This window comes from Dromiciops gliroides, chromosome 2 (assembly GCF_019393635.1).
Source record: "Dromiciops gliroides isolate mDroGli1 chromosome 2, mDroGli1.pri, whole genome shotgun sequence".
NCBI lineage: Eukaryota > Metazoa > Chordata > Mammalia > Microbiotheria > Microbiotheriidae > Dromiciops > Dromiciops gliroides.
Genome location: NC_057862.1, coordinates 120,601,682 through 120,624,694, shown reverse-complemented (window position 1 = coordinate 120,624,694; position 23,013 = coordinate 120,601,682). Strand labels below are relative to the sequence as shown.

Here is a 23,013-nt window from a genome sequence, read left to right as displayed (position 1 = left end):
ATACATGGACATATCAAAGGCTAGACAAGTTCTGAGACTTTGGTGCATGTGATTTCACTATTTTCCAACTATTTTTCCACTATCTTGAGTTTGGCCAAAAGTCCAAGAAATATTTAGATAAACAAAGCAATTTACATGTAACTATGCTAAGTAGTACACTTGTGTAATCCAAAGCCATTTGCAAAGGACTCTTCTCATAGGTGGAAATTCAATATTCCATACCTGTATGAGGGACAGAGTTGACATGAGCTTGGGATGAAAGAGATCTCTTCTGCTGGTTTCCAACTTCCAGAAAGAGAGAGAGAGAGAGAGAAGACACATGCTTTCAAATTCTTTTCAGATTCCTGAAGGAAGTAAAAGATGCTGGGAAGGAGCCAACATACTTTAGGTGCTGGCTTCTCCAGATGTTAGCTTCTTTATAGAGTTTATGTCTCCCTTCTCTCTATGGAAGCTGGAAACCAGAAGAACAGATCTCTCCTCTACCAAGACCACTTCAACTCCATCCTTCATACAGGCACTGAGTATTGGATTTTCTCCAATTTAGAGAGTCCCATGCAAATGGGCTTTGAATCAGATACCTCAGGACTCTGGGGGAAGATTTTCTTGCTGGCCATAAAACACCAAAATTTACTCAGTGACTGAAAACTTCTGTTCCTTTGGATCAAGAAGATTTAAGTTAGTTATCTTAATTGGAAAATCAAGGTGCAACCAGTTGCCAAGTCTTCTTGAATCTATTTCCACAATGTATCTTAGATTTATGCTCTTCTTTCTATTCCCACAGCCACTGCCCCTTTTCAGGCTTTTGTTGTCCCCTCTTGCCTTGGTTACTAGGGCTCTCAGGATTCAGTCTCTTCTTTCTCAAAGTGACATTCCTAAAGCACAGATCTGGGAGTGTCACCTCTCCTCAAAAAACTCCAGCAGCTCCACCTTTGCCTATTGGATAAAATACAAATGCCTCCCTTTGGCTTTTAAAGTCTTTCATAATTTGGTTCTAACCTACATTTACCAGCTTACTGTACTTCTTTTTCTCTCACTCTGTGATCCAGTCAAACTGATATGCTTACTTTCGTTATAAATGCCATTCTATCTCCCATTTGTGTCTTTTTGCTGATTGCCTCTATGCCTGAAATGTATTCTCTCCTCATTTACACCTCATAGAATCCCTAGATTCCTTTAAGACTCAGGTCAAGTGCTGCTGCCTTCAAAAAGCTCTCTTGATTCCCCCAGTTGCTAGTGTCTTTCCTTCCAGAAATTACTTTGCATGTATTTTACATTTATTTTTCTATGTACATATTATTTCCCTCAAAAAAGGGTTGTAAGCTCTTTGATAGTGAGAACTCTTTCATTCTGCATTTTATCCCAAGTGCCTAGTATAGACCTTCGAATAAAATAGTCACTTAGTAAATACTGAATGAATGAATGGAGGAAAAAGATGTCATTTACCATTTCTATAATGAGCATTATTTCCAGTATTCTAGAAGTTGCATATTAGATTAATAGCATAAAAGACACCAGAATTCCAGTCAAATCAATGATCAGTCTTGGTTCTATATGACTGATAATAAAATGTATCGTCCTCTCCTCTGTAGAGAGTTGATCAACTATGGGTATGGAATGAGGCAGATGCTATCAGACCTGAGGAATATGTCATTTTGTTTTGCTTAACTTTGCTTCTTGTGATAAGGTTGTCTTTTATGAGTAACATTTAGATGTGATGGTAACATAAAATCAAAATAGCCAAAAATATGGTTTTGAAATCATAATAAGATATAGCTGTGAAAGAATCTACATGTTCCTTTTACATGCTTTTATTTTGAGGTGTCTGGGCCTGTGATTTCATGTGGGGAAGTGCCTCTGTGGAAGCAGACTGGTGATACCTTTGTAAAGTATTTTTAGAATTGCTCACTCTCTCTCTCTGCTCTTGCCCCTTGGCTCTGAGCTCTGCGGCCTCCCGCCCCACCCCCCAAAAAAGAAAAAAAAAAGAATTGCTCGAGGCACCAAGAGTCAATTGACAGGGGCAGCTAGGTGGTGCAGTGGATAGAGCACCGGCCCTGGAGTCAGGAGGACCTGAGTTCAAATCCGACCTCAGACACTTAATACTTACTAGCTGTGTGACCCTGGACAAGTCACTTAACCCCAATTGCCTCACAAAACAAACAAACAAACACAAAAAAGTCAATTGAGAAGTAAATCAGTCAAGGAGCTCTCACTATGTGCCAGGAACTATGCTAAATAAATACTGTTGCTACAAAGAAAGGCAAGACCAAGATCTCCATCTTTAGGCTGCTCACATTTTAATGTGAGAGACAATGTGAAAATAACTATGTACTTACAAGACTTTTACAGTTTAAACAGAAGGCAATCTAAGATGGAAAGGACTGGGGAGAAGCAGGAATGAGAGAGAATGGGGTTGGATCTGACAATTCAAGGAAGTATGGGAAAAATGATCTATTATACTGTTTGGAAAAAAAATTAAACTGTTTAAATCCAACCTTATGTGATTAAAGATTTTCTCCACCCTTAATGTCCCATAACACCAGTAACTCTTTAGGAATGCCAGAGATGACTACAAGATATTTCTTATTTCCCTTCTCCACAGATCCACCCAATGCATTCTTGGTTACCATACCCAGGAACTCCTGAGGGGGTCAACTCCAAGCCTCTGCTTTGGGTTATGGTTACTCATTTCTAATTCAAACTACCTTGCTGTCAGGCTGCCCTCTTGGGAAAATTATTTAACTGTATACATGGGATATGTGGGGTTTCTGTGTAAGAAAATTTGGTAAAATCCTGTATAATGTCAATCTTGAGAATCTGGTGTGAGAGTTGCAATAACGCCCCCTGATGGGAGGAACATTTTGTGATCTCTGGCCTGATGACACGGCCATGTGGCCTTGGCATCAGGAAGTGATGTTTGTTCATGGATACTGTCAATCAAAGCTACCAGCCAATTAGCTTGGAGCTGTGTGTCTGTGGGCGGCCCTGTTTCTGGTTGGAGAAGATGCTTCTGGGAGGGGGAAGGAGTGAGCAATCTCTCTTTTTCCTTGGGACCTCGGTTTGAGTGAAGTGGAGACGCTGGCTCCCTGAGATAGATAGATGAAGGAATCTTGGCCTCTTTCTCTCTCCTCACCAAATTATTATGCTCCTTAATAAATACTTAAAAGTCTAAACTCTTGCTAAAGCTTATAATTTATGGCGACCACTCAGATTTTTAGACAGTCTAGCTAGAATTTTAGCCCCTTTCAGATAGCAACTTTACACTGGGAAGAATCACTTCATTTCTGACTCAAACTACCTAATTACCAAAGTACATAATAAATTTCTTTCTAAAACTATTTGAGAGTTGGGGGTTTGTTCTTGTGAATTACAGAATTAGGGAAACTTGTAGACTTAGCATTCTAAATTTAGGAGATATCCAGTGCAAAGGCACAGTCTAGAGATGGAGTGGTGTATGTGTGTGTTTAACAGCAAATAAGTCAGTATACCTGGATCAATCAATCATTCACCCAGTAGTTTGTTAAGCACCTACTTTGTTCCAGGTACCCCATGCTAAGTAGTAGGAATACAAATATAAAGAATGAAATTATTTCTATTTGCAATTAGCTGAGATCCTAATGACATCATTGAGTGTATGGATGAGAGTGAAGTATAAAAAGACTGGAAAGGTGAAAAGGGGTCAAGTTTTAAAGAACTTTAAATGCCAAGTAAAAGATTTTGTGTTTTATCTTGGAAACACAGAAATTTATTGAGTAGAGGAATGACATGGTCAGGTTTATGCTTTAAGAAAATTCCTGTCATACGAGTGGAGGATGGGCTTGAGTGGGGAGATAGTTGCATCAGGGACACCAACTAGGAGGTTATTGCAATTAGCAAGTAGAGAGGTGATGTGGCCATGATTGTGTGAGTGGAGGGAAAGGGATATATAGAAGAGATGTGAAGGTAGAAAGCACAAGATCTTGCAAGGGATTGGATGTATGATGTGTGAGTGAGAAGGTTGGAAGCCTGGGTGATTGGGAGGATGGTAATACCCTCAGCAATGTTGGGAAGAGGCTAGGGTTTGGGAGAAGTCTATGGTAACAAAAGCTGCCATGTGTCAGAGACAGAATTTGAATCTTGCAGACTGCAAGGCTGGTACTCTATCATCTAGTCAACATTTGTTGCCTTTCCTTATGCATCAGGTTCTAATTTGTATTATACGTATCTTTTATGTCTTCTATTGTCTGATATTTTGTAAGTTCCTTGAACGAAGGCAAAACTGTATCATTTAGCCTTACATTTTCCCCAGAGATAGGTATGGTACATTGCACATAGCAGGTTCTTAAAAATTACTTGATGAGGGACTAAAAATTATAGCCAACTGCCCAAATATCTATTTGCCTTAAATATGGGTCAAGAGTAGAAAGAGACTGTCATATTAGTACAAAAAAATCTCCATTTTATGGCAAGGTGTATAAGATGAAGCTCTGAGCTGTCAGAGGAAGAAGACATAGCTGGCAGGAAGCAAAGGAAGCCTAGTTCTTTCTCATTAACATCCCAGCTCCTCTCCACTTTGCCCACCAAACTCAGGCTTAAGAAGGAGAAAGACATAGAGGCGAGATCTTGTGAAATCTCATTCAATTTTAGTGGTGAACATAAAGGCACTTGCAACCCATCATTATGGCTTAGACTTGTACCCTGTGAAAGGAACAATAATAGGAAATGTTGGGTAGGGAAGGACACACAATGGGAGCAAATTGGTTTCTGTAATATCCAGAAGGAGCCTGGGTTTCAAGAGGTTAACTGGGGTAACAAAACAAATGTAGCCTGCAGCAGCTGGGCTGGGTTAAAAAGCTGTAACAACTGATAGGAAGGGGCAGATTATACACTGCAAGTATGGGACAGGAATTGTACCACTGTGCCACCTAGTAGCCCTTATCATCTTCTTAATTGAATTCTAATAGATATGGTCCTATGACAAATTGATATCTTGCTATTATTCTTTAATATTTTATATTATCAAAAGTCATCACTACCACCATACTAGTATCTCTCCAGTGTTTGGCAGTGTGCTTTGCACACAGTAGACATAAGAGATAGGGACTGGATCTGTGATTTCATGGGTATAGGGAATGCCTGGATGAGGGAACTCACTATACCAATGCAGATTGGCATCGTGTGTGCAATTTATAGTCTCAGAGAGTTGTCATTTGTCTTGGGTCACACAGGCAGTATGTGTCAGAATTAGGACTTCAACTTAGATCTTCTTAGTTCCAAAGTCAGATCTCTATCTGCTGTGTCATGTTTCTTAATAAATGATTATTGAATGAAAGACTATGAGCCATGAATCAGTGTCAGAGAAGAAGGGAGATTGAGATTGGGACACTACTTGGCTAACCTGTGAGGAGAGAGGGAGGATCCTGTAGTTCTGCCCTGGTGGTGATGATGGCATCTGGAAAGACCTGGACACTACTGATCATGGTATGCCATGCCAAATTCAACTTCTACATCACCATTGTGTTCTTGGCTTTGAAGTATTTTTCCTGTTAATTTGAGAGGAACTCCACTGGCTCAGGTACTTCACATTACACACTCTCCATGACAATTTACTGAATATCACTTTTGAAGTATGAAGTGCCTGAGGTGAAGCCTGACAAGGACTGCATCTAAATATAGTCTCTCTCAGGGCGTGTTCCATGTGCCATCACTAGCAGCTCCATTGAGAGTCACCTTCCTTTTAATTTTTTCTCCTCAGTTATAATACTGTGAGTTGTTTTGGGGCAAGGGCATCTGCTTCAGCTGGCCACTCCTGTTTCCCAGGGAGTCCTCTTGAGGTCAAGAATCTTTTGATGCTCATGAAAGTTGTTTTATGACAATGTAATGTATTATAAAGAATCCCAGGCTTAGGATGTTTTTTTTTTTTGGTGGGGCAATGAGGGTTAAGTGATTTGCCCAGTGTCATACAGCTACTAAGTGTCAAGTGTCTGAGGTTGGATTTGAACTCAGGTCCTCCTGAATCCAAGGCCAGTGCTTTATCCACTGTGCCACCAAGCTGCCCCCTTATCCTACTCTTTTTTTTTCTTTGAGTCTTTCCCTCCAGCTTTTATGGATTATACTCCTCTTTGAGACTTGATTTTCCAGCATTTTAAATCTCCTTTTCTTCTTCTTCTTCTTTTTTTTTTTAAGTGAGGCAATTGGGGTTAAGTGACTTGCCCAGGGTCACACAGCTAGTAAGTGTTAACTGTCTGAGGCCGGATTTGAACTCAGGTACTCCTGGCTCTAGGGCCAGTGCTCTATCCACTGCACCATCTAGCTGCCCCCCTTATCCTACTCTTAATAACCCTCTAGGACAGAGGGCTTAAAATTTTTGAAATTAAAATTTAAATAAATATTTCAATTAGTAACATTTTAAGTTAAATTTTTTTCAAATAAAGATTCACCTTTTCTTCCATTCCCTCCCACAACTGTGAAAGCAATAAAAACCAACCCCCTGTTATAAACATGTATAGCCAAATTCAAGCAAAACAAACTCTAGCATTGGCCACATCCAGAAAAAAATTATGATTCATTCTGCACTCTGAGTACATTATTTTATCTGGAGGTGGGTAGCCTGTTTCATCACGAATCCTCTAAAACTCTGATTAGTAATTGTTATGAGGTCAGTTAGTATTTAATTCATACACACATATATTTGCACATCTATTTACAGTACAGCTAGGTACCAATTAGTGTGAATAATAAATTCCAAGAAGTGACCAAATAATGATCAAATATTTCCAATTCACCCTGCCTATTTCCATTAGGTTGGAACCAATTCCTATATTTTCCATAATTGTAACTTCAAAGAGTGAGAATTTGAATTCATGTGGCCACTTCACAGGATTCATTATTTACACTAATTGGGACCTATATGTACTTATTTGTGTTTGTGATTTTTCCCCCTTATTGAAATGTAAGCTCTTTGAGGGCAAAGTTTCTTTCATTGTTGTTGTATTCTCCTGGAGAGCCTCACACAGCATCTGACACAAAGCAAGCATTTAATAAATGCTTATCAAGTGAATTTAATGAAAGACTTTTGTAATGAAATAAACATTATAATAAGAGTCAGAAGAATTGGATTCTAGTCTTGACTCTGCTCCTTGCTCACCAAGTGACTTCACCCCCTCTGAATCTGTTTCCTCATTTGTAAAGAGAGATCCCCAGCAATACCATTATTAGGTCTGTATCCTAAAGAGATCATAAAAAAGGGAAAAGGATCCACATGTATAAAATTATTTATATCAGCTCTTTTTGTGGTAGCAAAGAATTGGAAATTGAGGGGATGCCCATCAATTGGGGAAATGGCTGAATGAGTTGCAGTATATTAATGTAATGGAATACTTTTGTGCTATAAGAAAGGATGTGTAGGGAGATTTCAGAAAAACCTGGGAAGACTTAAGTAGACTGATGCCTAGTGAAATGAGCAGAACCAGGAGAACATTGTACACAGTAACAGCAATATTGTGTGATGATCAGCTGTGATAGACTTAACTCTTCTAGAAATACAACAATCCAGTGGGATATGCTATCCCACTTCCAGAAAAAGAACTGTGGAATCTGAATACAGATTGAACCATACTATTTTCACTTTTTTTTTCTTTCTTGAAATTTTTCCCTTTCATTTTGATTTTTCTTTCATAACATGACTAATGTAGAAATATGTTTAACATGATTGTACATATATAACCTGTATCAGATTGGTTGATGTCTTGTAGGGGGAAGGAAAGGAGGGAGGGAGAAAAAATTGGAGCTCAAAATCTTATAAAAACAAATGTTGAAAACTATCTTTACATGTAACTGGAAAAAAACACTATTAAGATTTAAAAAAAGAATGAGAGGTCCTTTTCAGGCCTAAATGGATGATCCTTTGATACTCTTAGCTTTGGACTGTGTGATCTTTAAATGTCCCTTCCAGCGCAGATATCTTATGATTCTATATTACAACTCTAAAATTCTATGATTCATGTGTGTATGTGTAAATTGGGAACAGAGAATGTGGGAGATAAATGAGTCTACAAGAAAACCTCATGTCTTTTTTTTTCTCCTAATAATCTCCAAGCACTTTATAGAAGTCAGGCCATTAAGCCTGACATTATTCCTTGAAATAGCTAGAGGAAATATGTAGTCGTTGGACAAATGGGGAGATTCAGACACAGAGATGTCGTACAAATGTCTCAAACATTTTGAGACAAAACTAGAAGTAAGAGGATCTTAAATGTCAAATCTGGAGGGATCCTTAGCAGTCATCTAGTCCAATCCCTTCTATTTACAGATGGGGAAAATGTCGCCAGGAGAAGTTAGGTGACTGGTCCAAGGTTCCGCAACTAGGAAATGGTAGGGTTGGGACTAAAACACAAAATCTAACTCCATTATGGCAATGAAACTGAGGTATTTTCATCTTTAGTATAACTCACTCTCCACTTAGTTTGTCTGTACTCCAGATGACATGATAGCAAGCCTAATGAATGCCCCAAGAGAATTCTCCTGAAAGGTTATATTAAAGGAAGATTAGTCCCCCTAATTTGGTTCAGTCGCCACCATTAGCTAAATCCAGATAAATCTAATCACCAGAAAACCAGCTTTTAAAAAAAATAAGACAAGCACTGGAAGAAGCTTGTTATTGCTGTTGTTATAGCTATAGTTATATACATGTGCTAGTGAGTGGACATAATGTGTTTAAATCAAATATATGATTGATATAGTTTGGTGTGTTCAAATAAAATATATGACTGGAAAAAAACAGGCCAGTGTGACTGGCTGACAACTTACCACTATGCAAAAGGAAGTGTAATAGGAGCTTCTGGTTATTTCTGTGCCCATGTTGTAGTCAAGGTGAATCACCAATATTGTTTCACTACCAATTTGGCCAATACGTTTATTTTCCCTTAATTTTCTGGGTGAATAGCTTGAATGTCATCAAAGTGATGCTATAGAATCAATATATTTCATAATTATAAGGAAGTAGCCTGGAAACTAGTGGAAAGACTACTGGAGATGGACTTTGGATCAGGATTTGAATCCCATTATAGTTGAGGAAATGAAATCTTAGAAAGATTAAGCAACCTGATTGAATTTGGCTAGGTAATAGAGATGACTTGACTTTCCTGTTGTCAACTTAATGGTGATGACTTATGTAATTTTGGGGCAAATTATTTACCTTCTCTGGGTCTTGGTTTATTCATCTACAAAATGAGGGCATTCACTGGCCTAGGTGATCTCTGAGGGTCCATCCCAGCTCTAAATTAATGAAAATTTAAAAGAGGGGGGAATGGAAGCATTACTGGGTCACAAAAGACCTCTTTCTTATGGATTCCATAATTTCTGGCTCGTATCCAGTGATGTTCTGGTGAATGTTTGACAACCAGCTCTCCACTGGACAAACTTTTAAGTTTAATCTACTTCATTAACACTTTTTCAACACTCAGTCTAAACAATCAGCAAAGTGATAAATCAAGCCCTGCATTGTAGCATTTACCAATTTCTGAGGCAAAATCCTTGCAATAAAAATTTAACTGGTTCCAAAACAGTATCATACAATTGTAAGGGCGTGTATAGGGTTGCAACCCAATTAATCTATTCCCAGAGGTCCCAGGTGGGACAGCTACAGTGCTGGGCCTGGAGTCAGGAAGACTCCTCTTCCTGAGTTCAAATCTGGCTTTAGATACTAGCTGTGCTACCCTGAAGAAGTCACTTAATCCTATTTGACTCAGTTTCATCAGCTGTAAAATGAGCTGGAGAGGGAAATGGCAAATAACTCCCGTATCTTTGCCAAGAAAACCCCAAATGGGGTCATGAAGAGTCGGATACAAAGAAAGAACAAGGAAGTCCCAGACAGTTCAATCAGTTAATCAAAAGGACAGAGTAAGTGTGAACAAGTTCTTAATCTATTTGAGAGGGGAAAAATGCTCTGGTGATTGGTTAAAGAAAGATGACACTACATAGGAAAAATTTTATTAATTGAGAGAATCAGACATAGCCCTGCGTTTATATATAAAATAGCAAGCAAATTTAGAATCATAAAGTCCAACAGAAGGCTAGTCTAGTGGTAAATGGAGTCTAGTCAAGTCTTGGAGAGGGAATTTCTTGGGGAGATGAGAGAGTTTTTCTTTCTCTCCTCCTCAACACATCCCCCCCCCCCCCCCGATCATCAGAGTTCAAGAGATCCTAAGATCCTGTCAGAGGTCCCACTAGCTACTGGAATCAGTAGTAATTCCTGTTGTAGCTAGGAAGAGTGGCTGCCAGAAAGGTAAAAGCCAATGACAGAGGTAGTGCCTGTGGATGATTTTAGAAAGATGTCACCTGAAGAAGGTAGCAATTTCAGTGATCATGACCACTTTCATTAAAGAGAAATCCCAACTATGGACCCTACAAAAGCACTCATTGTCTATCAGAGAGCTATGAAACCTTATTAGGACTCAACAAAGAAGAAAGGGACTTCTTGAAACCAGGAAATGTAAGCTATTCCTTTGCAACATGTAATCTCTACACAGGTGTCTCACTACCATTTTTAGACCTATCTCTTGAGGGACTATATATGTCCACAAAGTGCTCCATCTCCCCCGTGTTTGAGAGAAATGTTTTGTAATAATTATTCTTCTATACTTACTTAGTAAATACTCCTTTTTAAAAGCTAATTGAGACTACTGGCTGATTATCAATGGGAAACATACTGGTGGGGACTTGTTAAGGACAGTATAAAAACTCAGACCTTTAGGGTTTTAGGTAGAAATAGCAAATGCCCTCTGAGGATCTAGTCAGCCAGTAGAAGTGGGAATTAGGAAAGTAGCCCCAAAGGGGGTGTTATGCTATAATAGAAGAAATATTTAAGGGAATATATAGTTTTATTAAGCACTTACCATGGCACTGTGGTAAATGCTTTTTACAAATATTACCTGTACACAACAACCCTGGGAGGTTGGTGCCATTATTATCCCTATTTTATGGTTGAGGAAACCGAGGCAGAAAGATTAAGTGACTTCCCTGAGGTCCCATAGTTAGTAAGTACTTGAGGCCAGATTTTAACTCAAGTCTTCCTGAATTGAACCCCAGGGCTTCTTTCACTGTGGTACCGATTGTGTGCAGAGAACCATGTTGATCAGTATTCTTGCCCTCCTGTAGGGGTATAAAACACAGACAGCTCTAATACATAATTTCACATGATACAGAGTACAGGGTATTTCTTGTTTTCCTGTTTGGCTAGAATAGAAAATGCCCAAAGGAGAGTAATATGACATAAAGCTAGGTGGAATTGTGTCAGATTGGGTAGGATCTGCAATGCTAGGCATACAAATTCAGATTTTACTCAGGAAGCAAGAGGGAGCCACTGGATTTCTGAGTAACTGAGCAATTATCAAGTATTTATTAGGCGCTTTCTGTGTGCCAGGAACCATGAGAGATATTGAGAATATAAATGTCAAAGTCCAGACCCTCAAAGAATTGGACATCCTACTGAAGGATCAAGCATGTTCAAAGAATGACAACCATATTTAGCCATAAAGCAGACTGTTCTGGAAGGGTATGAGGATGGGTTTTAAATTGTGGTGTTGAAGGGAGAATAGAAGCAAGAGGCAAGTACAGTAGTTAAAGTGGGTGGAAATGAAAGACTTTACTAATATGGTGGGAGTGAGAAGGAAGAGGAGGGATAGTATGCAAGAGATATTGTGGCTATGAAATAAGTAGGACCTAGTAACTGATTAAATATGAGATGACCTCAGAGATTTTTCTAGACAGGACTGCTCAATTTCTAGGTAATTGAGATTGAAGTGACAAAGAAGCTAAAAGACCCCGATGGTGTCTTTGTCATGGTTAAATTCTTATTCCCATGAATGATCAGCCAACTAGTAGATTGTACTTGTTTTGGCATTTTTGTTCTTTACCTCATGGTCTTGTTAAGAATCCATCTACCTGTGTCCCTGATTTCCTCCCCTTCCATCTCTTCTAGGCGATTCCTGCCTTTCCATCTTCAATTTCCCCCTTTTGACTTTTTCTTAAATTAGTGTCTAAAAACATTCCAAGTTTCATTCATTTAAAAAAATTATTTTCCATTCATGAGAACCTTTCAAGATATCATTCCTCATCTCTCCTCCATTTCTTTACCAGGCTCCTAGAAAGAGCCAGCTATACTCATTCATTCCACTTCTTCACCACCCACTCACTTCTCAACTCTTTACTATCAGACTTCCAATCATACCACTCGACTGAAATTGCTCTTCCTGAGGTTACCAACAATCTCTTAACTGCTAAATATAATGGTCTTTTCTCTGTCTTTGTTCTTCTTGACCTCTCTGCAGCTCTTGACACCATTGACAAACCCTTCTTCCAGATACTCTCTCTTCCCTTGCCTACTATGAGACTACTTTTCCCTCCCTCTTTCTAATATTTGTTTTAACACCTTTTTAAAAGCTTACTGGTTTATAATCTTTCTCCTACCCCACAGATATGGTAAGTCCATGTAAGTCCACAGGCTCTGTCCTTGGTTCTTTTCTATTTTCTATTTTACTATCTTCCTTAGTCATCTCATTTCATACACATAAATGTCATTTCTAGACAGATGACTTTGTTGTTGTTGTTCAGTTGTTTCAGTTGTGTTTGGTTGTGACCTCATTTGGGGTTTTCTAGGCAAAGATACTAGAGTGGTTTGCCATTTTCTTTTTCGGTTTATTTTTACATATGGGGAAACTGAGGCAAACAGAGGTTAAGTGATTTGCCTAGGGTCACAGAGGAAGTAAAGTGTCTGGGGTCAAATTTGAACTCAGGCCTTTCTGACTCAAGGCTCAGTGCTCTACTCACTGCACCACCTATCTACCCATGGACAGATTACTACCAAATCTTATTTATAAATAGTCCCTATTTCTGTTCTGAACTCTAGGCACACATAGCCAATTGTCTGTTGAACATCTCTACCTGGATGTCTTGTTGGCATATTAAAATTAACATGTCCAAAATAGAGCTGCTGATCTTTTAAACTCTTCTTAAAACTTCTCTATTTTTGTTGGGAAATAGGAAGCAAGGTGATGCAGTGGATAGAATGCTGGTCTGGTAGTCATATTAGGAGTGATCTAGTCAAACTCCTATCTAAGTAAAGAATCCTAAATACATCAATAGGGGGAACCCACTATCTCCTAAAGCAGTCTATTTCATTTTCAGATAACACCAATTACCAGAAAGTTTTTCTTTCCATTAAATCTACATTTTCTCATTGCAACTTCTATTGGTGACACTTCTTTAATATCCTTTCATTTCTTCCTCATTCCATTCTCTCTCCTTTCTGCTACATCCGCCACTCAGCTGCTGAGTTCTGTACCATGCCACTTGCCCAAATACATTTTAGTGACTCCCTATTCCTTTTAGATCAGGGGTTTTTAAAGTGTGTGTGTGTGTGTGTGTGTGTGTGTGTGTGTGTGTGTGTGTGTCCTGGATCCCTTTGGCAGTCTGGTGAAGCCTATTAATGCTTGCTCAGAATAATGTTTTTAAATGCACAAATAAATAGGATTATAAAGGAAACCAATTACATTGAAATCGTTACCAAAATAGATATATTGTTTAAAAAAAGTTCAGACATATCAGATTAAGATTCCCTGATTAAACTAAAATCAATCTATTCAGCCTGGCATTTAAGGGGAGGCCTGCACAGTATGGCTTCAGTCTATCTGTCTAGCTTTATTTCACATTTCTCCCCTCCAAATACTATACATTTCAGCCAGATTGGACTACTGTTCCCCATCTTGGCATTTCATCCCCTCCCCAACTTCTACCCTATTCATTCGCATACTGCTTCCTGCCCCCTTGCCCCGTGTAGAGAACATTTACTTATTTCTTATTTCTATAAACCTTAACTTCATCAAGGACTCTCAGATGTCATCTCCTTTGAAAAACTGCCAGAAGATTAAAAATGTGTTAAAGTCCTATTTGGCCTTAGGAACCATTTTTACTTTCCAAAACTTAGTTCAATTTGAACATGTCCCTAATGTAGACAACATTATAAGAGGAAAATATAATCAGGTTGATGTCAATAGTGTCAATATGGACTGGAAATCTATGAATTTCCTGACTACCAATATATTCCAAATAGGATGGAGGAATGCTGTTTTCTAGTTCCAAGCAATTCAGTGGCAATATGATCAGTTCTGAAGAAAAGATTTGATGAGATTGCAGAAAAATGATTCAGCCAAAAACCACTTTATCCAGCTGTTGTGTATAAATTCAGTTTCTGTGACATGGAACTTGCTTACGATCTAATGTTTCAACTTTTATTTCTATTGATTTTGGAGACTGAACCTATGAAATTGAATTTAATCCTGTGGTTCTAACTGTGGTGTGATCTTGTTGACCAGTGGTTCACTGGTATCCCCCAAATAATACCAAGGACTTAATAAACCAAGGGATCAGATTTATGCAAGCACCTTAAAAATGCCATTGTTTTCACATTGATTCTATCAACCAAACTTATTTAGAATTGAAAGGTATAGTCCAAGCTCTTTTTCCCTCATTCTCTCCCCCTCCCAGTTTAGAGAAATGTAAATTGAGGTTTAGAGGAGAGAAAATATGCATCCAAAGTCACATAGTAAATAAATGACAGAGCCAGGACTCCAACTAGAGTCTCTCACTGCTTTTGCTCTTATTAGTTGCTTTTCAGTAATGTCCAACTCTTCATGACCCTGTTTTTGTAGTTTTCTTGGCAAAGATACTGGTTGGACTGGTTCGCCAGTTCTGTCTTCAGTTTATTTTACAGATTAGAAAACTGAGGAAAACTGGGTTAAATGATTTGCCCAGGGTCACAGAGCTAAAACAAGGCTTTCCCTATTACATTGAAATGCCTCCTTTCTCTTCTATGAGAGCAAAGGTATATAAAATTTTTTCACTTATGTCAATTACTACAAACTAGGAGTAAATGGCACAAAGTATTTGCTCATTTGGGGATTGATGGAAGCTACTTCATGGTGGGAGAAATAGAGACCTTTGGGGGGCAGGGGTGGGATCAGGGCAAGGTAGGGAAGAAGCTCAGAGAGCCTATGTGCTTTCTATATATTAACTATTTTGGCTAAGTGTTAAGCTCTGTTGTATCTCTACTGCTAAAAGCCTTCATCTGCTCCTATTGCCTTGGAGAAAAAGTTTTGGTTTTCCTGGCCTTTTAATGGCTCTGGGCAAGAAAGTCAAATTCTAGACCCAGCTCTGGTACTAACATTTATTACCCTATGTATGTCCCTTATCCTTACTGGTCTCAGTCTCATCTGTAAAGTTAGCAGGTGGTGTTTGTCACTTTTTTTTTTAGTGAAGCAACTGGGGTTAAGTGACGTGCCCAGGGTCACACAGCTAGTAAGTGTTAAGTGTCTGAGGCTGGATTTGAACTCAGGTACTCCTGACTCCAAGGCCAGTGTTCTATCCACTGCGCCATCTAACTGCCCCATTTGTCACTTTTAATACCTCTTTTAACTCTAAAAACTCTGTGATCATAACTAGTTGATTCTGACAAAAACCTTCATGAAAACATTTTGACATTGGCAATGTACTTAGAGTATCTTTCATCTTTGTATCTTAGATGCTATTTAATAAACATCAGTGGGCTGAATTCTGTTCTTGGCTGCTTGCATGAAAAAGAGGCCTGAAGGTTGATTTAGGCAGAAGCTCGACACTCCCACAAACCTGGGGAGAAATGGCATTAGACAGAAGGTAGGATGTACTATTGAGTGCTCTTATCCCTAAGATTTTTGGTATTCAAAATATACAAGCTCCTGAACTTCCAGAAATAAAGGGTACACTTAAAAGGAACAATTTATCCATAGTTTCATCTATTGTTAATGCCTTCTCCCCTCAATTAATCTAGGGAGGAAATAATATGCATTCATCCATTCATTTTTTTTTTAAAAAGTGCTACTGTCTGTAGAGCACTGTGATGTGTACTGGGATTGATTCATAGTTTACATGATAGTAATATCTGTTCTCATGAAGCTGACAGTCTGGGAAAGCAATAAAACACAAACACAAAATAGCTTCAATACCTAATATCATGTGATAACTTCATTCAATAATTGTAAAATAAAGTGCTATATGAGATCCAAGGGAGAAAGTAATTAATGACTAGGGAGATCATAGAAAGTTTCATGGAGGAGGTGACATTTGAGTTTGTCTTTAAAAGATGAGTAAGAATTCAGCAGGCAAAAAGGATAGCAGGAACTCCAAGGGAAATAGCATGAGTAAAGGCATGGAAGTGGGAGAGTGTAGCATATGGTCAGAAGGTAGAGAGTAGAGTAGAACATTGATAACCTGAATGGCAGTAATATGAAATGAAGTTGGAAAGGTAGGGCTTGGAATGCCAGGAAAAGGAATTTGAATATTTCTTGGTAAGTAATAGGGAGTTATTGAAGTTTTTTGAGCAGAGAGGTGACATGACCAGACCTATACATAAGATTGTTTTAGCATTAATATGAAGGCTGGATCAGATCAGGAAGTGAATGGAGTCAGGAGCTTAGGAGGCTATTACAGAAATGATAAAAAAATCTGGTACTACTTGTACTTACTACTTGTAAGGTTATGCTAGTATTATTGGCTGGAACTAATATTTCAAAGGTCTCCACTGCCTCCTTATTCATAGTTGAAGACATTTATGTTTAGCAAGGGGCAGCCAAATGGCACAGTGGATAGAGTGCTGGATCTGGAGTTAGAAAGACTCATCTTGAATTCAAATCTGGCCTCAGATATTTACTAACTGTGTGACCCTGGGCAAATCACTCAATACTATTTGCTTCAGTTTCTTTGTTTGTAAAATGAGCTGGAGAAGAAAATAGCAAACCACTCTAGTATCTTTGTCAAGAAAACCCCAAATGGGGTCAGGAAGAGTCAGACTTGACTGAGCAACAAAATATTTAGCATAACTTGAATTCCTTTGATTATAGGTAGGATTTTCCATTCAACACACACAGACACACAGAAACACACACACACACACACACACACACACACACACACACTTCCTTTCACAGCTAGAAAATGTTACCGAAAAGTACATAGTAGGTTGAATGCTCTATCTTTTGTTACAGTTGTATAGGCTCCATCCCTATTACCTCCAATGATTATTCACTTACCAGAACCATTCTTTGCTTTACAAAAGGTCTCACCACAAGATTCCTTCCAACAGCAAGTTCCTGATGTGTATTTAAAATATTATTCCATTTGTAAATGATTGATTTAAATGTAACTTTTCATGAATTTCTTATGTAGAATGACATCAGCTTGCATTTGTTTTTCTCCAATAGATTTAAGCCTCTCTGTTGATTGTTTTCTCCTCTTTATCATTTTTATACTTTTGAGGTTGAGATTGTAAATTCTATATACCACTTGAAAATAAATTTTTTTAAAGAGTAAGTTGGGCAGTCACAAATATGGTGGCAGGAAGTGGTGTTAAAGGTCAATTTGTAGCCTAGTTACTTGGTGTCTCTACTCTTCAGGTTATGTAGGCTGATGAGGAAGGGGAACAAGTAGATATTTTTTAGGAAGAAATACAGAAACAAGATGAAGTAACTGCACATGAGAAAAAGAAAGCATTGCATGCAAAAATATATTTCAAAGATATGATTATGTCTAATACAGGCATACAAATAAGTGTCTCAAATTTCCCAGGCCACTTTTTTTCTTTTTTAGTGAGGCAATTGGGGGTTAAGTGATTTGCCCAGGGTCACATAGCTAGTAAGTGTTAAGTGTCTGAGGCTGGATTTGAACTCAGGTACTCCTGACTCCAGGGCCAGTGCTCTATCCACTGAGCCACCTAGCTGCCCCCACATATTTTCTTATACATTGGCCTACACCCTCCTTGGAGGCACATAAAGAGCGAAACCAGTGAAATCAGTATTCCATGCTAGTTGCCTGGCTTGAGTTATTCATTTCACTGAATAATTAACTTTCCCTTTGGGACCTCAGAATTATTGTTTAATACATTAAAGAGAGTTGAACACTAATAGCAGAACTGTCCCTAGAGAATGCTCTATGCAGTGATTGCCTTGGGTCCCATGCTTTGGGACCAGAGCCCAGTGACAAAGACAGAGAGAGGCAGCCAGTAGGGGTAGGCTGGAGGATGGGGAGAGCAGCATTGCGAGCTGGTACTGAACCTACTGGTAGGCTCATGTAATAAATAATCACCAAAGCAGAGGGGTGGGACTGCTTTTCCCTTTTTTCCCTGTGACTTTTCCCCTTTCAAGGCTGCCTTTGGTATTAATTTGAACTGATTTTTGTTAGATTATGATCAATCTCTCTTTGTTCAGAATTCTATGGCAATTCAGGATTACATTTTCTTCTACTAGTGTTGTTTATTAATTTCTTGAAAAGCCACAGTGTCACATTTCAGGTTGTCACAGAGGACCATCCCTACTGAGGGAAAATCCAGGTCTAAATATCCTGGACTAAGCATCACCTTGATGAACTGTGTGTCAATTTATCATCTAAGAGATAATTGGAGGAGAATATTAGCTCCTTGAGGGCAGGGACTTTGTCTCTGCCTCTCTAATACAGTGCCTTATACACAGTAAGTACTTAATAAATGTTTGTTGAATGCAATTTGGTTTGCAAATAGTCAATCCAATTTGGTTTTTTTAACAGGAGGCATAAGATTGAAATAGCCGGGGTTATTTTCATAGTAGAACACATTTTGCAGCAAAGCAAACCACTCCATTTTCCATTTTGTGTTGTCTGAACTCCTCTGGTTTAAATGGTCTTTTCTTGTAAAATTTGTCTTTGCTAACAGTCCCAGGTAGGTTATATGGCTATCATTCAAATGAAGGTTTAAAAACCAAGGTAGCAGTATGAGTAGTGTCTTGTAAGCAACAGGGATTGAGGGGCAAGGACTAACATGGCCTTGTTTTCAGGGAAAATTACTGAGGAGGAAACAGATTTCAGGTAGTCAGTTCTCTGTAGTCTTTGACCATCATGGTTTTAGCTCAATTTGAAGCAATCAGCATGCATTTTCCCTGCTTTCCATTCTGCATTTGTCTTGGGTTAATCAGAAGTGCCTGATATTATGGGACATGGATCTGGGATATTTGGAGTGAATTCATCTATCTAGACCAATCCACAGGTGTCTGACAAGTCTTCCCTGAGGACAGATAATTCCACAAGTCCCCAGTTGTGGTTTCACTCTGAGATAAGTACATTCACCCCAGTCTTGCTCCACTATGTCTTCAGAAACAGTATCCAGCACTTTAATGAGGCAAATAAGGTGTACTTTGGCACCACAATCCAAGTATATGCAATGTCTAGGATCCTAGGATCATAGAATTATAGGGCCTAGAACTGGAAAGAACCTTGGAGATCATACAATAAAATTTTACTGATGAGGAAACTAAGGTACAATAGTGTTTATGGCAGATCAGGTATTTCAACTCAGTTTCCCTAGTTCCAAATTTAGTGCTTTTTTTTTTTGTGAGGCAATTGGGATTAAGTGACTTGTCCAGTGTCACACAGCTAGTAAGTGTCCAGTGTCTGAGTCCGGATTTGAACTTAGGTCCTCCTGACTCCAGGGCCCCTGCTCTATCCACTGCAACACCTAGCTGCCCCTTTAGTGATCTTTTAAAGCTATATCTTAAGGCCTTCCTAGTTTTCAGTTCCTTTCACAACCTTATCAAGTGAGCAAGTCCTTCTAGGCAGCCTGATACTTCATTATACTTGACAAACACCACCAAGCTTTTCGAATGGACTTTTTTTTTGGGGGGGGAAGGGGGAATCACCTATTTTTAAGCTCAAATCAGTGGGATTTAGTGGAAATAACACCAGACTGGAGCAGTGGACAGACAGTTAAGAGCAATTCCACCATTATTTCTAAGTGACACAGACCAAGTCACCTCACTTTTCTGGGCCTCAGTTGATAAATTTGGAAGAATAAAGATTAACTTCGTTTAGAACTGGAAGGGACTCTAATTTCGTCCAACTCCCTCATTTTTTAGATGCAGCTCAAAGAGTTCAGTGACTTACCCAAGCCCACACAGGTCTAGATCTGAACTTTATACTGAGAGCAACTCCATTCCTATTTCCAATATGCCAAGCTACTGTCTTATCTTGTGAAAATGGTCATCTTTAAGGGTCCTTCCAGCTTCTAATTGTGAGGCAAATCAATTCACACAATAGACTGGTGTATATTGGAGGAGATTTCTTATCCACTGAGTGGGTAAAAATATTCATTGGCATTCTCCCTCCCACCATTTAATACTAACACCAATAGTTTTAGAGATCCAGATAGCACCTCGAAGTAAAAGTAAAGAATTCTCCTCCGCCTCACGATATTCACTCTAACCCCATCTGAGTCCGAATAGGGAGTAATTATCACCTACTGGCATACCCACGGAGGGCGGGGGGGGGGAGGGCTCCAGGAGAAAACAACAACAACACATGGGGTCCCAAGGAAACTAGACACTCATAATGAATTCTCTTATAACCTGTCAACGAACCAGAGGCGGAGGTGGGGAAAGAACTCAGATGATGGAATGATCCAGTGAATCTGAGACATGAAAGGAGCAATCACCTTCAGCCACGATGTGTTTTTCAGGGCAGGGGTGCTTGCAGTCAGTTGCATAGAACCTGACCCAACCCCCATAACTGAAGCTTCGGGAGGTTACTAGCAAATAAAGGACTGAGGACAGAGGATGAGTAATTGGGGTGGCTAGGGGAAGCCAAGAGAAAGGGAAGGGGTGTGTGTGTGTGTGTGTGTGTGTGTGTGTGTGTGTGTGTGTGTGTGTGTGTGTGTGTGTGTGTGCGCGCGTGCGTGCAGGGTTCGAGTCTCCCCTTGGCCTGGCGCGCTCCACTGGAGCGCTCGCGCCGGATCCCCCGCCCTGGTGGTGTCCATTAACCATGCAGCTCAGGGAAAGCAAGGGCAGCCGCGGCAGCGGCAGCGGTAGCGGTAGCGGTAGCAGGAGGAGGGGTTGGTGCCCGCGGCGGGCAGGTTCCGCTGCAGCAGAGCTTCTTTGGCGCGTTGTCCATCTGAGGGCACTGTCGGGTAGCAAGGAGCTGACTAATTAAAGCCCGCTGATTTCTCAGTAGGAAGAGAGACAGAGGATGGAGGTGGGGGTGGGAGATAGCTACTGTCCACTGCTCACCCTAACTTCCCTGGACCTAAAGGACTGACCCTCGAACCCCCTGCGGAGCCAGCTTCAGCGGCTTAGCCTTAGCAAGCTGCGTTAGTGACTTGAAAGCTCATCTCTGGGTAACGGCCCTTACAGACCGACTCCTTGCCCGGAACTATTATTGTAGCCCAGTCTTGTTTCTGCTTAAGCTTACTGAGGGGCGGGAAAGCTCCCTTCATATAACACATGGGATGCACGGAGTCCCACGTCTAGATCAGATGCCTTCTCTGTTCCCCAGGACTCCCCCTCCCCCAGCCACCTCTCCCAGCCCACCTCCTCTCTCCCGCACTTCCTTTCATCATGGGCTGTGCCTGGGAGGGCTAGGGAGCCCAGCCGACCTGGGCTGCAGTATCATTGGGGGGTGGGGGTGGGAGAGCGGAGGCGAGGGGAATAGCACTATTCTAGGCTCAGTCCTCTGCGCAAGAGGCACAGTCCAGATTCGGCATTTCCAGCTTCCGCTCTCCTGCGCTCCGGGAAAGAGGGGGGGGGGGGCGAAATTAACCTCTCTTCTTCGCTCTTTCTCCTCTCCCACCCTTCAAATCACTTCTAACTCCGCTAGCAGCGGTGTTATGGGGGATGAGAGGAAAAGTCGGTATAGAAATATTTTCCTCTCAGAGACTAGGAGGTCCCCTGCAGTATCACCCCTGTGTCACTTCTTTCCCTCCCGAACCAGTGGAGAAGTCAACACCTGTCTTCTCCCTGGCTGTAGGGCAGGTGAGGAAGATTCTTGCCTTCTTCAGCCAATCGATTGGGGGAGGGGGGCTAAAGTTAAAGTGCTTTAGGCGCTCCTCCTCGCTTGAAAGAAACCTTTGCCCCTGTAATATTAGACGCGCGTGTTTGTATATGTATGGAATCGCTCTAGTGCTCCGGAACTGCCAGCCCCTCAGGTCCCTCACAGAGGTACGCATCCCCACTCTTTCCGCATCCCCCTCCTGCCCTGCACCCCTGAGTTCCTATACCTGTTTCTCCAGTGATTCCTTTCCTGAGAGGGATGGCTTGGGAGATGGTGCCCGGTCACACACGCAGCCCTCCAACAGGTACAATCCCGAGGGTCTGGAACTGGAGTCATTCTCAAAGTAGAAGAGAAGGTTTTGCAGCAAAGCGAACCACTTCGTTTGCCATTTTGTGTTATCTGAGCTTCTCTTGCTCAGATAACCTCTTCTTGTGCCATCTTTCTTTGCCAACAGCCCCAGGTAGGTTACATGACCATCATTCAACCGTATTCCTTTCTGCATTGTGTTTGGAAGCCAACAAGATCCTGGATTCTTACATTTTCTCAGACTAGGACCCAGGAAAACACTCACTACCTGACAAGCAGGAGCCTAACCATCCGCGCCTCCCTCTCTCTCTCTCTCTCTCTCTCTCTCTCTCTCTCTCTCTCTCTCTCTCTCTCTCTCTCTCTCTCCCTCTCTCCCTCTCTCCTCTCTCTCTCCCCTCTCTTCCCCTCTCCTCTCCTCTCCTCTCTCCTCTGTTCTCTGTTCTCTTTTCTTTCTCCTCTCTCCTCCTTTCTCTTTTCTCCTTTCTCTTCTCTTTCCTTTCTTTCTTCTTTTCTTTTCTCCTACCCCAATATTTACAATCCAAGATATAATGCTTTGCCTCAGCTTCCTGAATCCAGATGTGATATTCCCAGCCAAAGCATTTCTTCCGCAGAGCCACGTTCAATGGAGAATTTGCCTTAGGCTTTCCAGTCGGTTGGAAAATCTGATAGATTCTAGAGCTTTGGATCCAGCCAAGGGGAGAGTCATGTGATGTGGATCCCTCGAAGAGCCAGTTTCAGTACCACGGACAGACACACGCACACCGCCTCTACAGTAAAGAAAGGAGATGCATTAAAAAGCAGCTGGGTGTATATGTATATGTATATGTATATGTATATGTATATGTATATGTATATGTA

The 23,013-nt window shown here is 40.4% G+C and overlaps 1 protein-coding gene across 1 annotated transcript in view; it reads right to left on the bottom strand.

Annotated features, from left to right (window-relative positions):
- The window catches only part of RASGRF1 (Ras protein specific guanine nucleotide releasing factor 1), a 219,042-nt gene extending 196,503 nt beyond the window's left edge, over window positions 1–22,539 (bottom strand). Inside the window, exon 1 of the mRNA XM_043981671.1 lies at window positions 22,076–22,539. Within this exon, the coding sequence (XP_043837606.1) occupies window positions 22,076–22,351 (276 nt within the window). The 5' untranslated portion in view covers window positions 22,352–22,539. The remainder of the gene's footprint in view (window positions 1–22,075) is intronic.
- Window positions 22,540–23,013: the final 474 nt, after the last annotated feature.